At 41.6% G+C, this 19018-nt stretch overlaps 1 protein-coding gene across 1 annotated transcript; it reads right to left on the reverse strand.

Moving 5' to 3' along the window:
* Nucleotides 1-335: 335 nt before the first annotated feature.
* LOC121605844 (hepatoma-derived growth factor-related protein 3-like) lies at nucleotides 336-17217 on the reverse strand. Its single transcript, XM_041935944.1, has 6 exons — nucleotides 16987-17217; nucleotides 16165-16241; nucleotides 14261-14399; nucleotides 13816-13974; nucleotides 8665-8799; nucleotides 336-3745 (listed from the first exon to the last, which is right to left on the reverse strand). The coding sequence occupies exons 1-6, from the start codon at nucleotides 17068-17070 to the stop codon at nucleotides 3719-3721; spliced, it is 621 nt and encodes a 206-aa protein (XP_041791878.1). The 5' UTR covers nucleotides 17071-17217; the 3' UTR covers nucleotides 336-3718.
* Nucleotides 17218-19018: the final 1801 nt, after the last annotated feature.

Genomic DNA, 19018 nt, shown 5'->3' on the forward strand with positions numbered 1-19018 from the left:
TATTGCCTAAAGTAGTACTGTTATGCAGTGACAAGTCTATGGAAGTTCACTGAAAAGTCTACAATGATATCAGCCTGTTTGCTAATGTTAGCATATTAACTGGAAGCAGGTTAGCATGGTCATGTTTAGTATGAACCTTAAGCACATATGAGCCCAAGTGCACTTGAGGACCACCTTCAGGAAAACTTTATTTTTTTGGTCTCACTCCTGGTAAGAAGGAGCAAGAATGGGGTATCTCCATTTTTCACTCATGCAAAAATTTCTTTTGTGGTGTGTAATGAGCATTACAGACCTCACTGTGCATTCCAATGAGTTTATTTTGTAAAAGTCTCATCCATAAACAGCAAAAAACAGTTTACAGTAAATTACAAACCTTGAAAATGCAAAGCATGTTCCAAATACAAGCTTAATAAAGATTTGATGGAAATGTAAAAAAAAGCACGAGTTTACAGTACATACAGAATGTGTCAGCTATCATTAAAAAATAAATAAGCCTATCATCTCATGACAACAACAGTGGAAGCAAAGTAAAGACAACTGTCACAGTTAAAAGACAGTGCAGTCTGGTGTCATCTTTAATCAATCTACTCTCATAGGGACAATGATTCAGCAATTTCAAAATGCCACCTTCACAGCTCTGTTTCCGCAGAAAGTAATGTGGTTCAGTTTTGTGTCAGATTTAGACATTAAGACGAGGCAACAGAAAAAAGTGGATTGTGTATTCTTTTTCCTCTAAGTTCATTGCATACCAACAAATATGTGATTTTAAACTAGGAAGCAATGGACGCTTTCATATAAGAATGATCTTGAGTACAACAGTAGAGCATGCCACTATAAAAAGCTTTTAACTATACAGTGATCTATTTCACAGATACACAAAATAACAGATGTATCACTTTCCATAAAAAGATGAGCTGTTACCTAGAGCAGTCCGAGTAGAATAGTGGTCCTATATTCTACAACAAAAGTAAAATATACAGATATAGTTAATATTGAGTTACAATGTGTAACCCAGTTGTCCACAACACTTCATACATTTATCTATGTATTTCCATTCGTCTTTTTCTGGTTACATAAAAGAGTAACACATAGGGTGATGGATAATGTTTGACAGTTACTGAATATTCATAACTCCCTTATCCTTGTAAAAAAGCAATTTCAAGCTACAACTAGGGCGATCAGTACACTGCAATACCCAACATATACAGTAGATGGTAGGATAGTGTGCGTGGTGTGTGTATATATGGAGGTCAAATTCTTTTGTACACAGTGACAGGTGATCATGAGTGACACAATACAGATAGGTATGCACAGGCCAGTATAAATACTGATTGATGGCTATCTACACTATGTGATTATGAAGTACTGGGAGGAACACATGCCACCCCAACTCCCTGTTTCATCTGGCCTAAATGTGACATGTGGTGACATGATGGTATTATATCATGTCAGATACCGAGTAGAGATGCACCAATAGTGTAATTTTATTGTGACACAGATTTCACAAAGTACTGCAAAACTGACCGTCTGAGCAAATATAATAAGTCACTTTTCACCAATAATTAAAGAGGCAGTAAGCAACCTTTTTCACTGTTCCATTGCAAATGCGCATAAACCTTAGAGTATGTACTGTAGGGAGTGATAGGATATGGATAAATACCTGTGACCTTTTCGCTAAAAAAAAAATTAGTTAGAATTTTAGAAGGCCTTTAGGTTCCATCTCTGTTGTTAATATAGTTATTTTTATGGCATATTTTTAAACTACCTAACACATTATCAGCCTAAACCTGAAGAAGCTGTGGTACTGACATGGAACAAATTTCTTCTCGTCGAAGTTTTTTTTCTTTTTTATTTGTTTGTTTGTTTTTTACACAGGTTAGCGTAGCATCAGATTTTTGCAAATGTATATTTACAATCATCATTTTAACCTTGCCAAAATGTTTTCTGAAGATTAACTCTTAATGGGCCTGTGATAAGATCTAATCCAAAATTACATGAAAAACCACTGGAGTTACACTGTTGCAGGGATGTAGCCAGCTAGTCAAGGTCTGGGCTGCTGAACAAAAAACATAATTAGTGGATATATCAGGTCACTACCGTATATTCAACTGCTTACCAACAAAAAATGCATTTCTGCTACTGAACAGCCAAATTCTCAAGCCAAAACAAAACATATCTATCATATCTCTATCAATTAGAGATGCCAGAATTGCATTTTTTTCTGCCAATACAATCGTCTATGAGCCATATCAGCCGTTTTTTTTTCGCTATAGTAGCTGGTATAGCAGTATATGTCAGTTTGACTGCTTTACAGTGTATTGGGATCTCCACCAGGTGGCAGTGTAACATAGGCTATGAATGCTGTGCAACTGTAGAGGTAAGGAACCACAAAAAGTCAGTCTTACTGGTTTGTCATTCTGTCAACAACAACAACGTGCTTTTACTGAGTCCATTCAATCAACAGAGCAGTACAAACACTCCAAAGGAGCAATGCAAAGACAGGGCAAGGACAGGCAGGGCACCGCTCACTGAAGGAGTGGGACTTCAGTTTTAGTGAGATATTAGCCAACCATCATTACATTTCTAGGGTGGGTAGGGTTAGCCTACCCATGGAGTACCTACAAATGTAATGAAACACATGTAGGAAAGCTGAGTAGTCACTGATTCGCTAGTGGCTGATTAACCCTCCTACACCAATTGCAGGCTATAAAGCATTAATCCCAAAAGAACTACTTTTACTGAATAGCGGTCGATAATTATCAGCGGCTGACCCATCTGGTCATTCTGAAATATCAGACTTTACTCTAGCTAGTTCACCTCTTACTATTGTCAAATTGTGACTTGGCTGCAGTTACATATTTTTTCCCTCTCTACAAAATTATCCACATTAATGATTCCTATAAATACATTCCTATCTGTTCCTATGTGAACCTGAGCCAACAAGTAAAATTGCCAATGAGGACTGCGAGAAGAAGTTGATCCAGTAAGCAGACCTTGAGTTAAGATTATTTTGTTCAGGCATTAAATTAACCTACTGTTGAAAAAGATGGACATTTTACTACTATTCTTGCTAGTCAAGAAACAGATCTACTTTGGCAGTCATTAACAGGGGGGAAGTAAGCCACCCACACTTCTCACCAACTGCTTCACAAATTAATGTCACTTAACGGGTTATGAAAAGGGCATACCTCACAATTTCAAATATTTCCATTCTGACTATCGGTCTGAGCCGAGTAGAAAATAGGCTCTATATAAACATAGCTACTGTTATCACAACTCCTAATGGTTGCCAATAGAGCATGATAAAAGTCCTTAAAAGTACTTAATGCCCCTTTAAATATCCTATACCTAGCTATACTTTGTTTCTTTAGTAACATAAAGTTAGAAGCATTCAGAGTCACTGGATAAAAATGATTAAAATATTTATCAGTCTATTTCAGAGAGTTCAAGATGACAAAGGCTTTGATTTCTGACATTAAGTTTTAGTACTGAAAAAACTGTGTGACATAATGCCCTGTTATACCCTGGCATCCACATGATGACTGATACCAGTATCAGTATGGGTGCATCTTTCATACAAACACATACTGTAAGTCCAGCGGACAAGTGGAAGTGACGATGGCAGCCAGTAGATGGAGCTGATGAGAAATCATGTTGTAGATTCGTCTTTCCAACATCACAGCTACAAAGAATGATTTCCCTTTCCTGCTTTCGTCACTTAATGTTCTTCCATGAGCATCTGGTTCTGGGGGACACAATAATAAAGAAAGACAGTTAGGGTAAAAACAGTATTGAAGGTGCAAATAAGAACAGTGCATTAATATAATATAGCTATGGCAAATAAAAAAAATAAAAATGAAAATATCTTTAAGTGCAATCATCGAGGAGATACAGTACAGGCCAAAAGTTTGGACACACCTTCTCATTTTAAGAGTTTTCTTTATTTTCATGACTTTTTACATTGTAGATTCTCACTGAAGGCATCAAAACTATGAATGAACACATGTGGAGTTACGGACTTATCAAAAAAGGTGAAATAACTGAAAACATGTTATATATTCTAGTTTCTTAAAAATAGCCACCCTTTGCTCTGATTACTGCTTTGCACACTCTTGGCATTCTCTCGATGACCTTCATGAGGCTGTCACCTGAAATGGTTTTCACTTCACAGGTGTGCCTTATCAGGGTTAATTAGTGGAATTTCTTGCTTTATCAATGGGGTTGGTACCATCAGTTGTGTTGTGCAGAAGTCAGGTTAATACACAGCCGACAGCCCTATTGGACAACTGTTAAATTTCATATAATGGCAAGATGTGGTTGATAAAGGTTTTTGCACATAATAACTATACAGTAGAGTTGTGAAGTCTGACAGCGGTGGGAATGAAGGACCTGTGGTAGCGCTCCTTCCTGCACTGAGGGTGCCTCAGTCGGCCACTGAAGGAGCTGCTCAGCTCCTCTACAGTCCGGTGCAGTGGGTGAGAGCTGTTGTCCATGATGGCTGTGAGCTTGGCCAACAGCCTCTCTCACCCACCTCCTCCACAGAGTCCAGTGGGCAGCCCAGGACAGAGCTGGCCCTCCTGACCAGCTTGTTTAGTCTCTTCCTGTCCTGCTCTGTGCTGCCTGGGGCCCAGCAGACAACAGCATAGAGGATAGCAGAGGCTACCACAGAGTCATAAAAAGTCTTGAGCAGGGGTCTGCACACTCCAAAGGACCTCGGTCTCCTCAGGAGGTGGAGGCAAACACCCAGGTACTTGAAACTGTCCACTGTCTCAATGTCCTCCCCCTGGATGTTCACTGGTGAGTGTGGTAGTGTCCCCCTTCTGAAGTCAAGGGGGGGAGCAGGAAGGGGTGGCAGAGGGGATGGGGGAGAGAATCAAATCTGTTGAAGTAACAGTATAATTCATCCGCCCAGTGCAGTCTCCATCAGCTGTCCCTCTGGCACCCTGTCCAAATCCAGAGATGTTCTTCAGTCCTCTCCACACGTCCACACGGAGCGACGTTTCCCATGATGACAGAGGGAATAGAAGTCTTCCGCTTTATTCGTCCACCTCTGCACCCTCTCCTTTTCCTCCGTATCTCTGCAGGGACAATGGGCTTGTCCACGTACAGCAAAGAAGGGCAGCATAGACTAAGGAGTTCTTCACGTGTGTACATGGGACGCTTGGAGCTGCGGCTGAATCCAAGAGGGGTCCCCGACGCGGATCCAAAAAATGCAAAAAACAGTGCCAAACCAAATAAAAGTGTAATAAAAGTATTATGTCTCATCGTGTCTGTTAAGCTGTTTGTTTCAGTTTTGTCTCACTTCCCGTTTTATTGTGAAACCCTGACTCTCCTCTCGTTTCAGAACCCTGGCTTCCTGGTGAATTCCCGAATCCTGGTGGTGGACAGCAGAAGTAAGGGATGCCGTCAAGCTGAAGAAGGAGTCCTATCGAGCATGGTTGGTTCGTGGGATTCCTGAGGTAGCTGAAGGGTACCGGCAGGCCAAGCGTGCTGCGGCCCAGGCAGTTGTGGAAGCAAAAACTCGGGTATGGGAAAAGTTCAGGGAGGCCATGGAGGAGGATTATCGGTCGGCCACAAAGATATTCTGGCAAACCGTCCGACGCCTCAGAAGGGGGAAGCAGTACCCTGCCAATACTGTTTCTGTGGAGGTGGGGAGCTGTTGACTTCGACTGGGGATATTGTCGGGCAGTGGAAGGAATACTTTGAGGATCTCCTCAATCCCATTGCCATGCCTTCCGTAGAGGAAGCAGGGGCTGGGGACCCAGAGGTTGGCTCATCCATCACTCAGGCTGAGGTCACCAATGTAGTTCGGAAGCTGGATGGGGTGGATGAGATCCGCCCTGAGTACCTCAAGTCTTTGGATGTTGTAGGGCTGTCTGGGCTGACACGCCTCTGCAACATCATGTGGCAGTTGGGGACAGTGCCCCTGGACTGGCAGACCGGGGTGGTGGTCCCTCTATTAAAGAAGGGGGATAGGAGGGTGTGCTCCAAGTACAGGGGGATCACACTCCTCAGCCTCCCTGATAAAGTCTATTCCAGGGTACTGGAGAGGAGAATTTGGCTGATAGTCGAACCTCGGATTCAGGAGGAACAATGCGGTTTTCGTCCTGGTCGTGGAACACTGGACCAGCTCTACACCCTCCGCAGGGTGCTCGAGGGCTCGTGGGAGTTTGCCCAACCAGTCCACATGTGTTTTGTGGACTTGGAGAAGGCATTCGACCATGTCCCTCGTGGCATTCTGTGGGAGGTGCTTCGGGAGCATGGAGTCCGGGGCCCTTTACTATGGGCCATCCGGTCTCTGTATGACCGGAGCAGGAACTTGGTTCGCATTGCCGTCAGTAAGTCAGACTTGTTCCCAGTGCATGTTGGACTCCGGCAGGGCTGCCCTTTGTCACTGGTTCTGTTCATTATTTTTATGGACAGAATATCTAGGCACAGCCAAGGGCCGGAGGGAGTCTGGTTTGGGGACCACAGGATCTCATCTCGGCTTTTTGCGGATGATGTTGTCCTGCTGGCTCCTTTGAACCAGGACCTCCAGCATGTGTTGGTGCAGTTTGCAGCCGAGTGCGAAGCGGCTCGGATAAGAATCAGCACCTCCAAGTCCGAGGCCATGGTTCTCGACTGGAAAAGGGTGGCTTGCCCCCTCTGGGTTGGAGGAAAGCTCCTGCCTCAAGTGGAGGAGCTCAAGTATCTTGGGATCTGGTTCACGAGTGAGGGAAGGATGGAAGAGGGAGCTGAGCCGAAAGGCAAAGCTCTCGATTTACCAGTCAATCTACATTCCTACCCTCACCTATGGTCATGAACTTTGGGTGACCGAAAGAATGAGATCTCGGATACAAGCGGCTGAAAAGAGTTTCCTCCGCAGGGTGGCGGGGCGCTCCCTTAGAGATAGGGTGAGGAGCTCTGTCACTCGGGAGGAGCTCAGAGTAGAGCCGATGCTCCTCCACGTCGAGAGGAGCCAGCTGAGGTGGCTCAGGCATCTTTTTCGGATGCCTCCTGGATGCCTTCCTGGGAGGGTGTTCCAGGCATGCCCCACCGGGAAGAAGCCAAGGGGAAGACCCAGGAGGGACTATGTTGGCCTGGGAACGCCTCAGGGTACCCCCAGAAGAGCTGGAGGAGGTGTCTGGGGAGAGGGAAGTCTGGGCTTCCCTGCTTAGACTGCTGCCCCCGCAACCCAGCACCGGATAAGCGGAAGAAAATGGATGGATGGATGGCTTCCTGGTGTGTTTCCTGCCTGTCTGATTGTCTGCCCCACCCTGATTGTCTCCATCTGTTCCTTGTTACCTCATGTATATATAGTCCGCGTCTCCCCTTTACCTGTGCCATATTGTCTTGTGACCTTGGTGTTTTCATGTCAGTCCAGCGCTTCTTCCTTGTTGTGCCTAGATTTACCTTGAGAGCCTTTTGTTACTTCTCTAGTGATTGTGAATATTTAACCTTAGTGTCTTTTGTTTGGATTTTGAGCCTTACTCCTTTTGTTCTGCCTTTTGAGCCTTTTTTCCAACCTCGCCTGAATTGAGTCATGCATTTGAGTCCAGTGTCTCGTGCATGAGCGCTTGTGTCAAAAAGTGGGTTCACCAGCTGCTGGTCATCCAGCGCCATCTTGAATCCCAAATCAAACTGAAGGCTTGACCCTTCCTAATCAAATATCAAAATAAAAAAGCACAAAATCACTCACTAAATTACTAATATGATATTCAATTTGTTGGCAAATTATGTCGTTTTTAAGATAACACTCTATTTTTTAATTGCTATTATGTGTGGGAGGGGAGGGGCACACAGTTCAAGTGTGGGAGTGTATGGGGGGTGCTGATCATCTCCTTGCACTTCTCTGTTGAGCAGTGTTACTGAAACAAAATAGTGCTTGTACTTATTCTTCCTGCAGTCAGGCACCCTAACAGGGCACCCAAGAGGGCAGGAGTTGTAGGTCATGCAAATAGTCCAGGGCCATTTTGTCAGCCAGTTGCAGTCACTTAAACCATTTTGACAGAGTAAATTTGAGAGCCAAATTAATTTAAAAGTAGTTACTAAAAATATATAACAGTGGTCAACTCCATGTGGGATTAACATGGCTAATGATTCAGACAAATACGACTACTAATAATGATGGGTGTGTTCCAGTCAAAAATGGTTGGAGTGACCTCTAGCAACATCAAGTACAAAACGGCATAGAAAACTGAGAGAACAGATGATTGGGATTTCACACTGAAACTTCACTCTGCTCTTATGAATCCCTGCCTTTGTACTCTTTCAAATCTTTTGTCATACACTTCCATATGTTTTCAAATCTTAAATTAGTCATAGAGGACATGTTTGGGGTTTTGGATAATCTGATTTTTTGTGTTTTCATACTTTTTCTATCGACAGCAATCCACAGACTGATGAAAATCTCATCAAACAGGTTATTGCAGCTGTCTTACTTGACTACCAACTTTCAGCAGTCTCTTCAGCTTCACTGCAAATGAACCCTCACGAAAATGCTTTGCAGTTTTTACAAAAGGTAAACAATTTCAGGTTAGAATTAGACACTAAAAAAACTGAAATTTATAGCGAGGGATTATGGAACAACAACCTCAAAACTGTGGCCTGTTACTGTGCACCTGTGTCAAGGGAGCACTACTTAATGATTTGAGTGTTAAATATGTAGGCATTTATGAATCCCACCTTACTGTCGGTGGTATTTTGGATGATGTCGTTGTCGGGGTCTCCTCCCTCTGAACCACTCTTCCGGTTATCATCTTTCCCATCCTTCTCGAGGTCATCCTCTCCAGATGAGATCCTCGACAGTTTGGAGGATTTCTGCCAGAGACGCACAGATCAGGAAGCAGGAACCTTTGCGGAGTGTCACAATTTTCATTTCTAACAGATATATCGTATCGCAGCAGCACGCCATGCTTTGCAGGGATAAACCAAAACAGTTAGAAATGGACAATAATCATTTACACAGTAAAATAGTCTGTGCAGTAGTGGATTGCTTTGCACACAGTGCCAATATGACAAGGAACGTTTCTCTCATTATTTGTTACATTATTACATAAACTGGAAAATATATTACTGGGTGTAACTTCTTTAAAAATGTTACATTGAAGCAAATCTTGTCCTGTGAATATGTTGTCTATACAGTTTTTGCATCATTTGAAGTGAATGAATGAATCCATGATGCAAATGGAAATAAAAGTGTCTCCTCACTGCAATTCAAAACTGTTATATCTCGTCAAGTCTGTTAATGTGTTTTGTTCACGAGCGTCATGTCTTGTCTTGCACTTCCTGTTTTATTGTGAAACCTAACTCTCCTCTCGTTTCAGGCCCTTGACTTCCCGGTGTGTTTCCCGCCTGTCTGATTGTCTACCCCGCCCTAATTGTCTCCACCTGTTCATTGTTACCTCGTGTATATATAGTCCGCGTCTCCCTTTGTCCTGTGCCAGATTGTCTCGTGCCATGTCTTGTACTGCCTTGCTGTCTAGCTCTCTTGATCCTTGTCTCCTGATTCCCTAGTAAGTCTTGTTAGTTGTATTGAATTAGATCTTTTGTTGTTACTTTTCCTCTATAGTCTAGTTTTGCCTTGCGCTCTTTTGTTGATACTTTTCTCATAGTTCATTGCCAGATTTGTTTGTTACTTTTCTCCATTTTGATCCTTAGCGCTTTTTGTTTGTACTTTGATTATCTTGCCTCATTTTGTTATATCATCCTGAGCGATTTAAGTTAATAAATTATTCTTATTTTGTAATCTTTCGCTGCTGTGTGGGTCTGCATCTTTGAGTCCTGATATCTCGTGCCTTCGGGCCTGTCAAAAACATATGGTTAAAACCTCTTGTCACTTTAAAAATAATAGTTTACTTAAAAGAGAATTCCACAGATTTTGCATTCCTCTCCTGTGACACTGATGGACTTATGATGGACGGTTTCAAAAAAGACAAATCAAAACTAATGCACTAGTGCAATACAGTAATGTGGGTGTTATATCTACAGTGCATACAGAAAAAGTTTTCTGATTAGACTATTCCCTCTTTTCTCATCTGTGCGTTTTGGTTTTATGTTTTTTTTCCCTATACATATTGTAAAACAATTGTAAAACAATTGATTCTATAAAAATAAAGTTTAAAAAAAAGAAAAAAAAGTTTTCAGTTTCTTTCAAGTTTTCCACATTTTGTTATGATTCAGACTCAACTTACAATGGATTCAATTCATTTTTTTCCTCATCAATCTACACACAATACTCCACAATGACAAACCAAAAACAGGCCGGAGTGCTTTGTAAAAATAAAAGACTGAAATATCCCATTTACGGAAGTATCCGTCCTCCTGATAAACATGTACTTCGTCACTCATTGTCAACATAACTGCACTTCAATATATGTTGTTTATTGCATCATTGTTTGTATATATTGTTAATTGTTTATTTCAGATTTTTACACCACTTACATTTTCAGTCTTTTGGGGGGGGGGGTTTGTCGTTGCTGTGCTGTAGGTCTTTTTTTCAATGCAAGTGCATTGCGTGCAATGTGTAAACCGGAGTCAAATTCCTTGTATGTAAACACATACTTGGCCAATAAAGCCAATTCTGATTCTGGTTTTATGACCCATTCTCAACAGTATTTCAATATCTGGTCGTCCAGCCAAACTGAGCAATCAGGGACTTGGTCAGGCAGGTAACCAAAAACCAAATGGTCACTATGAATGAGATGAATGAGTGGTGCTGCATCAGTGTTTCACCTGCCAATCACGCCTTTATGGTACAGTGGCCAGTCAGAAGTCATTCCACTTTAAAGGTACTTGAATGACTCTCAACCAATGGGAACCAAAATCCTCTGGTCTGATGATACAAAGATTGAATTATGTTGCAACCATTCCCAATGGCATGTGTGAAGGAAACCAGGCACTGAGCCTTCTGTGGGGATATCTTTCTGCAACTGGGAGACTAGTCAGGATAGACCAAAACCCAATAGAGCATCTCTGGAGAGATGTGAAAATGGCTGCGCGCGGACATTTCAACTTTGGTTAAGCTTAAACGATTCTGCCAAGAAGAATGGGAGAAACTCAGTCAAGAAAGGTATGCCAAGCTTGCATATTCTTTCCAAGAAGACATGATGCTGTCTTTGCTGCCAAAGGTGCTTTAGCCAAGTACTAAGTGAAGGGTCTGAATACTTACATAAATGGGATCTTTCATTCTTTCATTTTTAATGCAGTTACGAAACACTTCAAAAGCATGTTTTTGTTTTATCATTGTGGAGTATTGTGTGCTGATTGATGAAAAAAGAATTGATTTTAAGATGAGTCTGAAACATAGCATAGAAAACATAGAACATAGAAACATTTTCACCTATCCAGTCACACTCCCCAACACCTGTATGCAGACCCCTTTGACACTGGGAATAACAGACAACAGACGCTATTGTCTGATGACGATTTAGCTTCTGGGGGAAACGGCCAATGTTTCACGGCCTCCTGTGTACCCAGCAGATATAAAAGATAACAGTATAGCTAGTGTTGAAATTATTAATCAGTTTATCTTGGTTGGAGATTCATTCGTTCTAGTATCTCAAAGTGTTTGCAGCTTTTGTCTGTTTTATTCAAGTGAACTGAGTAACTTACACTTTTGGACAGTTTTAAGGACAAAACAAAAAATGTAAAGATATCACATTAAAACTGACCAATTCCTGACCCCCTTTAGTTACTGTTGCAACACCAGTAAAGATTCATATTCTAGTGCTGCACATTAGCTGTTTACAATGTTAACAGAGGCTGATTTATGGGTCTTAAACAGTGGGACACAGAAGTAAACCAAAGTAGGTTCTCATTTCTAGCCAGCTGCAATTCATTTTTGATGTTCCAAGCTGACTGGTTCACGTAAAACAAGAACTATGTAAAAGTGTCTTAAATTTGCACTTCTTAGCTACATACATGTTATAATGCTCAAAGGATAAAGATAACAGGCCCAGACAAAAAGTCACCATTCTCACCAGCTGATGATCCAGATAGCGAAACAATGAAACAGCACTGTTCTTGTATAGCAGGACATTTATTATAGCACAGTATTAAAGATAAAAATAAAATTGAAATAATATTTTTTTCTTTATTGTTTGTAATTTCAAACTGTTTTGGTTTTCCAAAAGAAAAGGATGATGACTAACTGATGAGCACTAATCAATATCAAAGGAATGCCAATGTTAGCAGCTTACGTATGAGCATAAACTCACTGTTTAATCCATTCCATACATTTTGCTGTATTTTTGGTGTTGAAAAGGCTAGAAAATATAAAACACTTCAAATTCTTATGGTACTGTGTATCTCTCTTACTCCAGCCCCATGCTCACTGCTGGCAAGTCCAAAGCCTAAAACCTAAGCTAACCAATCCTCTGAGGGAGGAGTTTACTGAATGCTCTATTGTATTTGACATATTTGTCTTTTTAACCAAACTCCATCGGCTAATGAAGACTGAGATGCAGACTTGAAAACTCTGGAAAAACTAGTCGGTGGACTTCAACATTTATGTGTTGAAGTACCTCAAATGTAATGTGGTTAATATTTATATGGTTACAAAAACTACTGATTAGTCCTTTAACAAGCTAATTGCCACAGTAATTCATTGATAATTTCATCAACTATCAACACAATTTAAAGTAGTGGTAGCAGGACGAGTAATGCTGGTAGGAGTAGTAGTGGAAGCAGTAGATTAATCAGCAGTAACAGTGGCAAAACCCATCCCATAAAGCCATAAAAAGCATCAGTCATCAACTGCTTATAAAAACCTACATGCTTCAACAGGTCCATTTTAAATTTACAATAATTTCATCCTTGTTCAATGTGCATCTGTGTGTGTGTGTGTGTGTGTTTGTGTGAGGGGGTGGAGTTGAAAGGGGAGTGAAGAAAGGTTGATGAACAACCAAATGATTGTTGCCCCCTCTCATCACCCAGTAAACACAGAGATCACATTTAATCTTTTCTCAGCTGAGAAGGTTCCAGTTCCCTTGTGTACCTCTTGCACGGACACACACACACACACACACACACACACACACACACACACTCCCTTGAAATGATGTGACAGGACACACACATCAGCAAACCACTTCCCAACAGTGCCACATTCCTTCGGATGCACCACATGTGCTGTGCGTAATGGAGCTCAGTTGCTAGGCAACAGTGGTTGCTAAGTGAAGAGCAGGATGTGTGTGACTTTTTCAACCTGCTTCCATTTACAGCAGCAATGGCTTGTGCACTAATACAGCAACACACTGTGGCAGTGCTCACACTCCATCCATTCAAACCTAGAAGCTTTTTTTTTTTAAATAAGGGCAAGGTCAAACAAAAGGGAAAGCCATGATGAGTACAGTAAGATCATGAGGAAGAGCGATTCTTCAGGAAACATGTTTGGGTGACTCAAATGTTAAGAAATACCACAGTGAAAACTGTCAGTATTGCACATGATACGCAGCCGATGCAACCAAGCAAAAATGACATGAGACGTGATCAAAAGATTGGTTCTTAATGGTGGGCCAAAGGCCAAAAGCAAACACCTATCGCATTGTATTCCCTTAGTTGACTGACTTCTTGAGCAAAGTACCACTCTGCACACCTCAGAAACAAATCATTACTTAAAATAAATGTTTACTTTTTTTTGCTAGAAACATCTAGCAGGCCAACACAAACCTTTTGCCAGGCCAACTTTGGCCCACAGGCCCCGCATTGGGCTGCCCTGCTCTAAACTGACAGCATCATTTTCAGGCTGGTTGTAATTGTCACATCATCTTCAGTGCTCCTATTATACATGAGTTGTCCTCACTCCTGAGTTAGTATGTTCACCCGCTGAAGTACCTTGGAGGTGGCTGTCTTTTTCCGTTTGGATCCGGTCTTGTCCCCCTTCAGCTTCTCCTTGCCATCTTCTTCCTCAACGGATTCGCCCTCCTCCCCCTCGCTGCTGCCATCAGCAGTGTTTCCCCCCTCTTCTGTTTCTGAACCCTGTTGGTGGATGGCCTGTGTACGAAAGATGCCCATCATTTTTTTTCCCAAAACTAAAAGCAGAGATGAGTAGTTCCACAGTAACTGTCTCAAACTTAGAGATGTGAAATGGCATGTTACCAAAGGTGAATCAGTCTTCTTTACACAAACACTATCTGCTTCGAACAGCCGTTTCATTTGTGTCTTACAGTTTTGGCGAGGCAACAATGTAACTTTGTTGAGCATCAGGCCTGTCTGCCCCCCCGTTTTCTCCCCCTTTGTCTTCTCTCTGAGACACAGACATAATAGACTGCCGACTGACCTGATAGCCTGTGAACTTGACTCCAGGGTTGTTCTCAATCTCCCACAGGCCCTCGTTGAAGCCTTTCCTCTTGTTTGACTTGCCAAATTTATCTTTATACTCCTTGTAGGGTAGAAGATCCTTTGGGCCCAAGAATGCACTAAAGAAGGGGCAAGAGATATTTACTAGGTGTCCGGAGATAAATTCAGCAGTAAGCACAGAATAAAGTTTACACATAACAGTTTCACAATTTGAAAATATAGATTTTTTTTCAGAAAATGTGAGTAGCTAAACCAACCAAAACACTGTGAGTATTAAACTATAATAACCTATAAGGTTATTAAGGTAAAACCTAGCTGAGCCCATTGATTTTAAAAGGTGTTTGCTTATACATGGTCCTTAATATCAAACCTCAGTACTGAGTACTGACAGAAGTGTGTCAGTGGCATTGAGTATCAAAACCTGTCAGGTAATAAAACTGGGTATCGCTCAGATTAATAGAATATTCACTCATTCTTTAATCATACATTTGCTGATTGAAATGAGGAAACATTTTAACTTTTACTTCTTTATTTAACACTGATGCATTTAACAGTTTGTCATATTTTATTAAATGAAAAAAAAAAATCACATGACCAAAGTCCCGTATTTATGTCACACGATGCAACTGAGCAAACTGGATGAAGGCAGTAATACCATGAGTTAAAATTTTCTTATATTTTTGGCAAACTATTATTTCAAGAAGTAACTTTAATGGTCAAGCTTAAAGGTCCAGTGAGTCTCAGTGTGTCTCCCTGTTCCTCCTCCTCAGACACATTTCTCTTTTCCCAGGCCCTTCAGTGCTATTCTCCACTTATCCACCAGATGCCCTCGGACTTCCTCTTCTTTCCTCACGACCTGAGCGCCTCACCAGGCCACACACTTGTTCTCATCTGCTCAGCAGTTGCCTTCCCAGCCCACTTCCTCACCTGCCACTCACTATATGTAGTGGTCTACTTCCTTTGTTCCTTGCCAGGTTGTTAAGTAATTTCCATGTGCTTCTGACACCTGTGCCTGTTTTTGTCTGCCTGGCTTCAGTATCTGACCTTTTACGTGTTTATTGGACGTGGGATTCCTGCCTGCTTCTTTTTGGATTTGTTTGCTTGTGTTGGACTGCTTCCTAGTTTTGTCTGCCTCTTTTACTAAACCTATGTACTGTTTATATTCTTAAATCACTAAACTATACCAGATCTGCATCAGTCATTTGCATTTGGGTCCTTTCTCTGTATTCCTGTCAAGCTGCTTGCACATTAGTCAGGACACAGTGTGTAGGATTTAGGCGGATCTATTGGCACAAATGGAATATAATATTTATAATTATACTTTCATTAGATTATAATCACCTGAAAATAGGAATAATTGTGTTTTTGTTATCTTGGAATGAGCCCCTTATATCTACAGAGGGAGCGGGTCCTCTTCCACAGAGTCTGCCATGTTGCACCGCCATGTTTCTACAGTAGCTTAGAACAGACAAACTGAACACTGGCGCTAGAAAGCGCCTTTTGCGTTTTAGTGGCCACCGTAGGTTCTCTTATACACTTGGAAGGCGATGGTGAGGCGAGGGGTATTCAGTTGGTTGTAATCTGCAGCCTTACTGCTTGATGCTACTAAATCCTACACACTGGTCCTTTAAAACATGCTGATACTCCATAAACTAAGGTATTGAAAAATAAAAACCCTCTGTAAGGTATTGCATTGGCACAAATAGCAAAAAAATTTAAAACGATACCCAGCCCTTCTTATTAAAAATGTCGTGGCAGTGCCAGTACGTGGCAACTATGTCACAACTCCAGTACATTCATATAAATGAGCAGGGCAGCTGCCTTCCTCCTGAACAACACAAATGTTAAGTGGAACACAGCACATCCTGGAAAAAAGGTGCCTACGTTTCATGGGTCCCAAAGAAGAAGATGGGGTACTTGTTGGCAGGCGGTTTGACAGCTCCTTCTGGAAGCTCATCAATCTGAAGGACAGGGAGAGACAAACTGTTCATGAATATTTCTTATTCTCCTGCTAATGCTCACACTTCAAACACATCTGTTAAAGCCCACCACACTATCTTCAGTGATGTAGGCTAGCTATGGGGCTGTGATGAAAGTCAGTCAACACGGACTGTGCAGCAGAGGAGAGATGCTCGCTCTTACTTTTAGGTGAATATGGAGCCGACAGCCTCCCGCACTGTGAACCCACAGCAACTCCTGACATGATAACACATGAGCGCCAGAGTGAGGCCATATCCCGTCTGCTACTGGGTGGCTAACGTTATAGTGTAGGGTAGAACACAAAACACAGTTTATTGCACATGAGACGGATGTACTACGGGTTACCGGAGGTCAACGACTGGCTCATTTACTCCATGGGTGGCAACTAAATGCATTCCATCAAATGAAAATATTAACATGAAAAATTGCTTTACAAGTCCAGCAAGAGCTGAACGGAGCAGGGAATAAAGAAAGAAAATTGAGCCCAATAAATATTACGTTTTTACCTCATTTTAAAATGTACGTATTTTCTCAACCTGGCGGAAAACAAGCGCTGTTGATAGACGTTTTGGTCGTCAGTAACAGAAATACGCAGACTAAACGTGGCTGTGGAGAGAGCCCGGGGCACCACAGCATCCCTCCAGTTCCCCCAGCGAAGCAGCGGCTGTATTGTGTAAATCAACCCCGCCTCCCTGTGCTCCCAGCCCGGCCGCAACCCAGACTTACCCTCGCCGGCCAGTGCGGATATCCCTTCATTTTAGCGAAAACCAAATCTCCAGCCGTGTATTCCCGCGGCCGTGGTCGAGCCATGTCGCTGGAGAAAAACTGACGTCTGGGCTGACTTTATAATCCTTTACAGTTCTCCCTGGAGCCCTCAACGCAGGGCTAAATTATCGACCATCAATGTTTTTATATCAAGACTGCAGTTTACACGAAAATAAATAATTAAAAAATGCGGAAAACGGGGCCTGGAAGAGGGCTCTCCTCTTACGCCCAAATTCAGGTGTAAACGTAATCGAGAATGGCTTAAGTTGGTGTAACGTTAGGGTACCTGTAAGAAACGCAAAGTCTGGCAGAATGGGAAAGATTAAACATCCGGTCTTCGAAATAAAAGCAATGGGGACTTACAGATATAATATTTTACTCGTATTTTAAAAATACTGTCATGAACGTATGGTTTAATCTAAAAACAATTATGAACGTATGATGCAATTCTACTCCGCTCAAAAAAACAAAAACTAAAATGGAACTTGTAATGTTTTATTAATTTATTGTTAAATACATTAAAAGAGGGTTGGCTGTTTCCCACTTGCATAAGGGAATATGAGATTTGAACTATAAGTGAACTACATTGTGACAGTGTGACTGGTGAGATGCCTTTAAGGATAAGTTCAATTTTTTTCAATTCTCACTTAAAAATACAGTGAGATGCACATATGTACTACACACTGATATCACTTTTGCTTGCTGTAATCTTCCTGTCTGGTTTATTTGCTGTGCAGAGATTTCTTCTTAGTGATTTCTGCACTGAGAAGACTAACCTGGAAGATACACGAGTGATTTGACTGTAAAATCCATAAATTCATCAGCTATACTGGCAGCTATATATGCTGTCAGTCGACTGCAGAGGTTTTCTTTAAAACCCTCAGTGCCTCAATATCACAATTTGCATCAAAAGTCATACTTCTTCTCTTAGTCATATTTAATACAGACTGAGTCAAATCTGGACACAGACACAATATGCATATTTTTAGATTGAGCATGACTTAGACTTTCAGAGGATATCATTATCTCTCTCTCTATCTTGATGTCCATCATGAATAAACTTCCATAAATCCATGGTCTCAAAATAATCCAGTGACAGATGTCCTACATGGAGACAGTAATTAACTGCTAATAATTACTTTTACACTTTACTCATGCTTTAAATTACATAATGAAACAAACATAGTCTAAAAAAACAGGGCTCAAGTTGTAGCTCACAGCTAACTAGCTAACTGATTTAATGAGTATCATATTCTGAAAATATCCATATGTTTATATTTTTTAGGAGCGCAACACACACACACACACACACACACACACACACACTAACATTCCGTTAGTGTTACTGCTCCGAGTGTGAACAGTAACATTATGTGTGTGTGTGTGTGCACATGCACACGGCACGGCTCACCGCTGCGTTAAATGTTAGGCTCCGCATATAAAATGAATGTAAATACAATGTCATATATCTGAAATGAAGTCCATGACCAATGTTGTTGAATCACTGCAGCTAAATGTTAGCAGCCCAAATCAGCTGTGTATTTGCTGGAACACATCCCACTCCACCAGCAAACGAATGACGTGAATCCAAGGAGGGTTGAATCAAGGGCAACTGGACTTTTTTGTTTTTTTCAGCTCTTACAGACTGGTGGGGAGCCCCAGGTATTTGACCTCTGTGGGGTCATTATCAAGTACATTGATAGCAGTTTTGTTGTTGGTGCTCCTGGCTGTGTAACCCTTATCCTTATCTCGCAGGTGTCAGTAGACTACTGAGTCTTGACCTGTGGAGTTTTCCCTCCTATGTTGAGCAATACGTTTGTTCAGAGGTTGTTTAGTTTCCCTGATAAAAAAGTATATACATTGCTCACTACATGCGACTGCATACACCAGATTGCTTTCTTGTGTTTTGGTGTGCTGTCTTTCAGGTGGAACAGCTTCTGTCTTAGTGTGTTGCTGGGTTTGAAAAACACAGGGACCCAGTGATTGTTGAAAA

Source organism: Chelmon rostratus, chromosome 1 (genome assembly GCF_017976325.1).
Source record: "Chelmon rostratus isolate fCheRos1 chromosome 1, fCheRos1.pri, whole genome shotgun sequence".
Taxonomy (NCBI): Eukaryota; Metazoa; Chordata; class Actinopteri; order Chaetodontiformes; family Chaetodontidae; genus Chelmon; species Chelmon rostratus.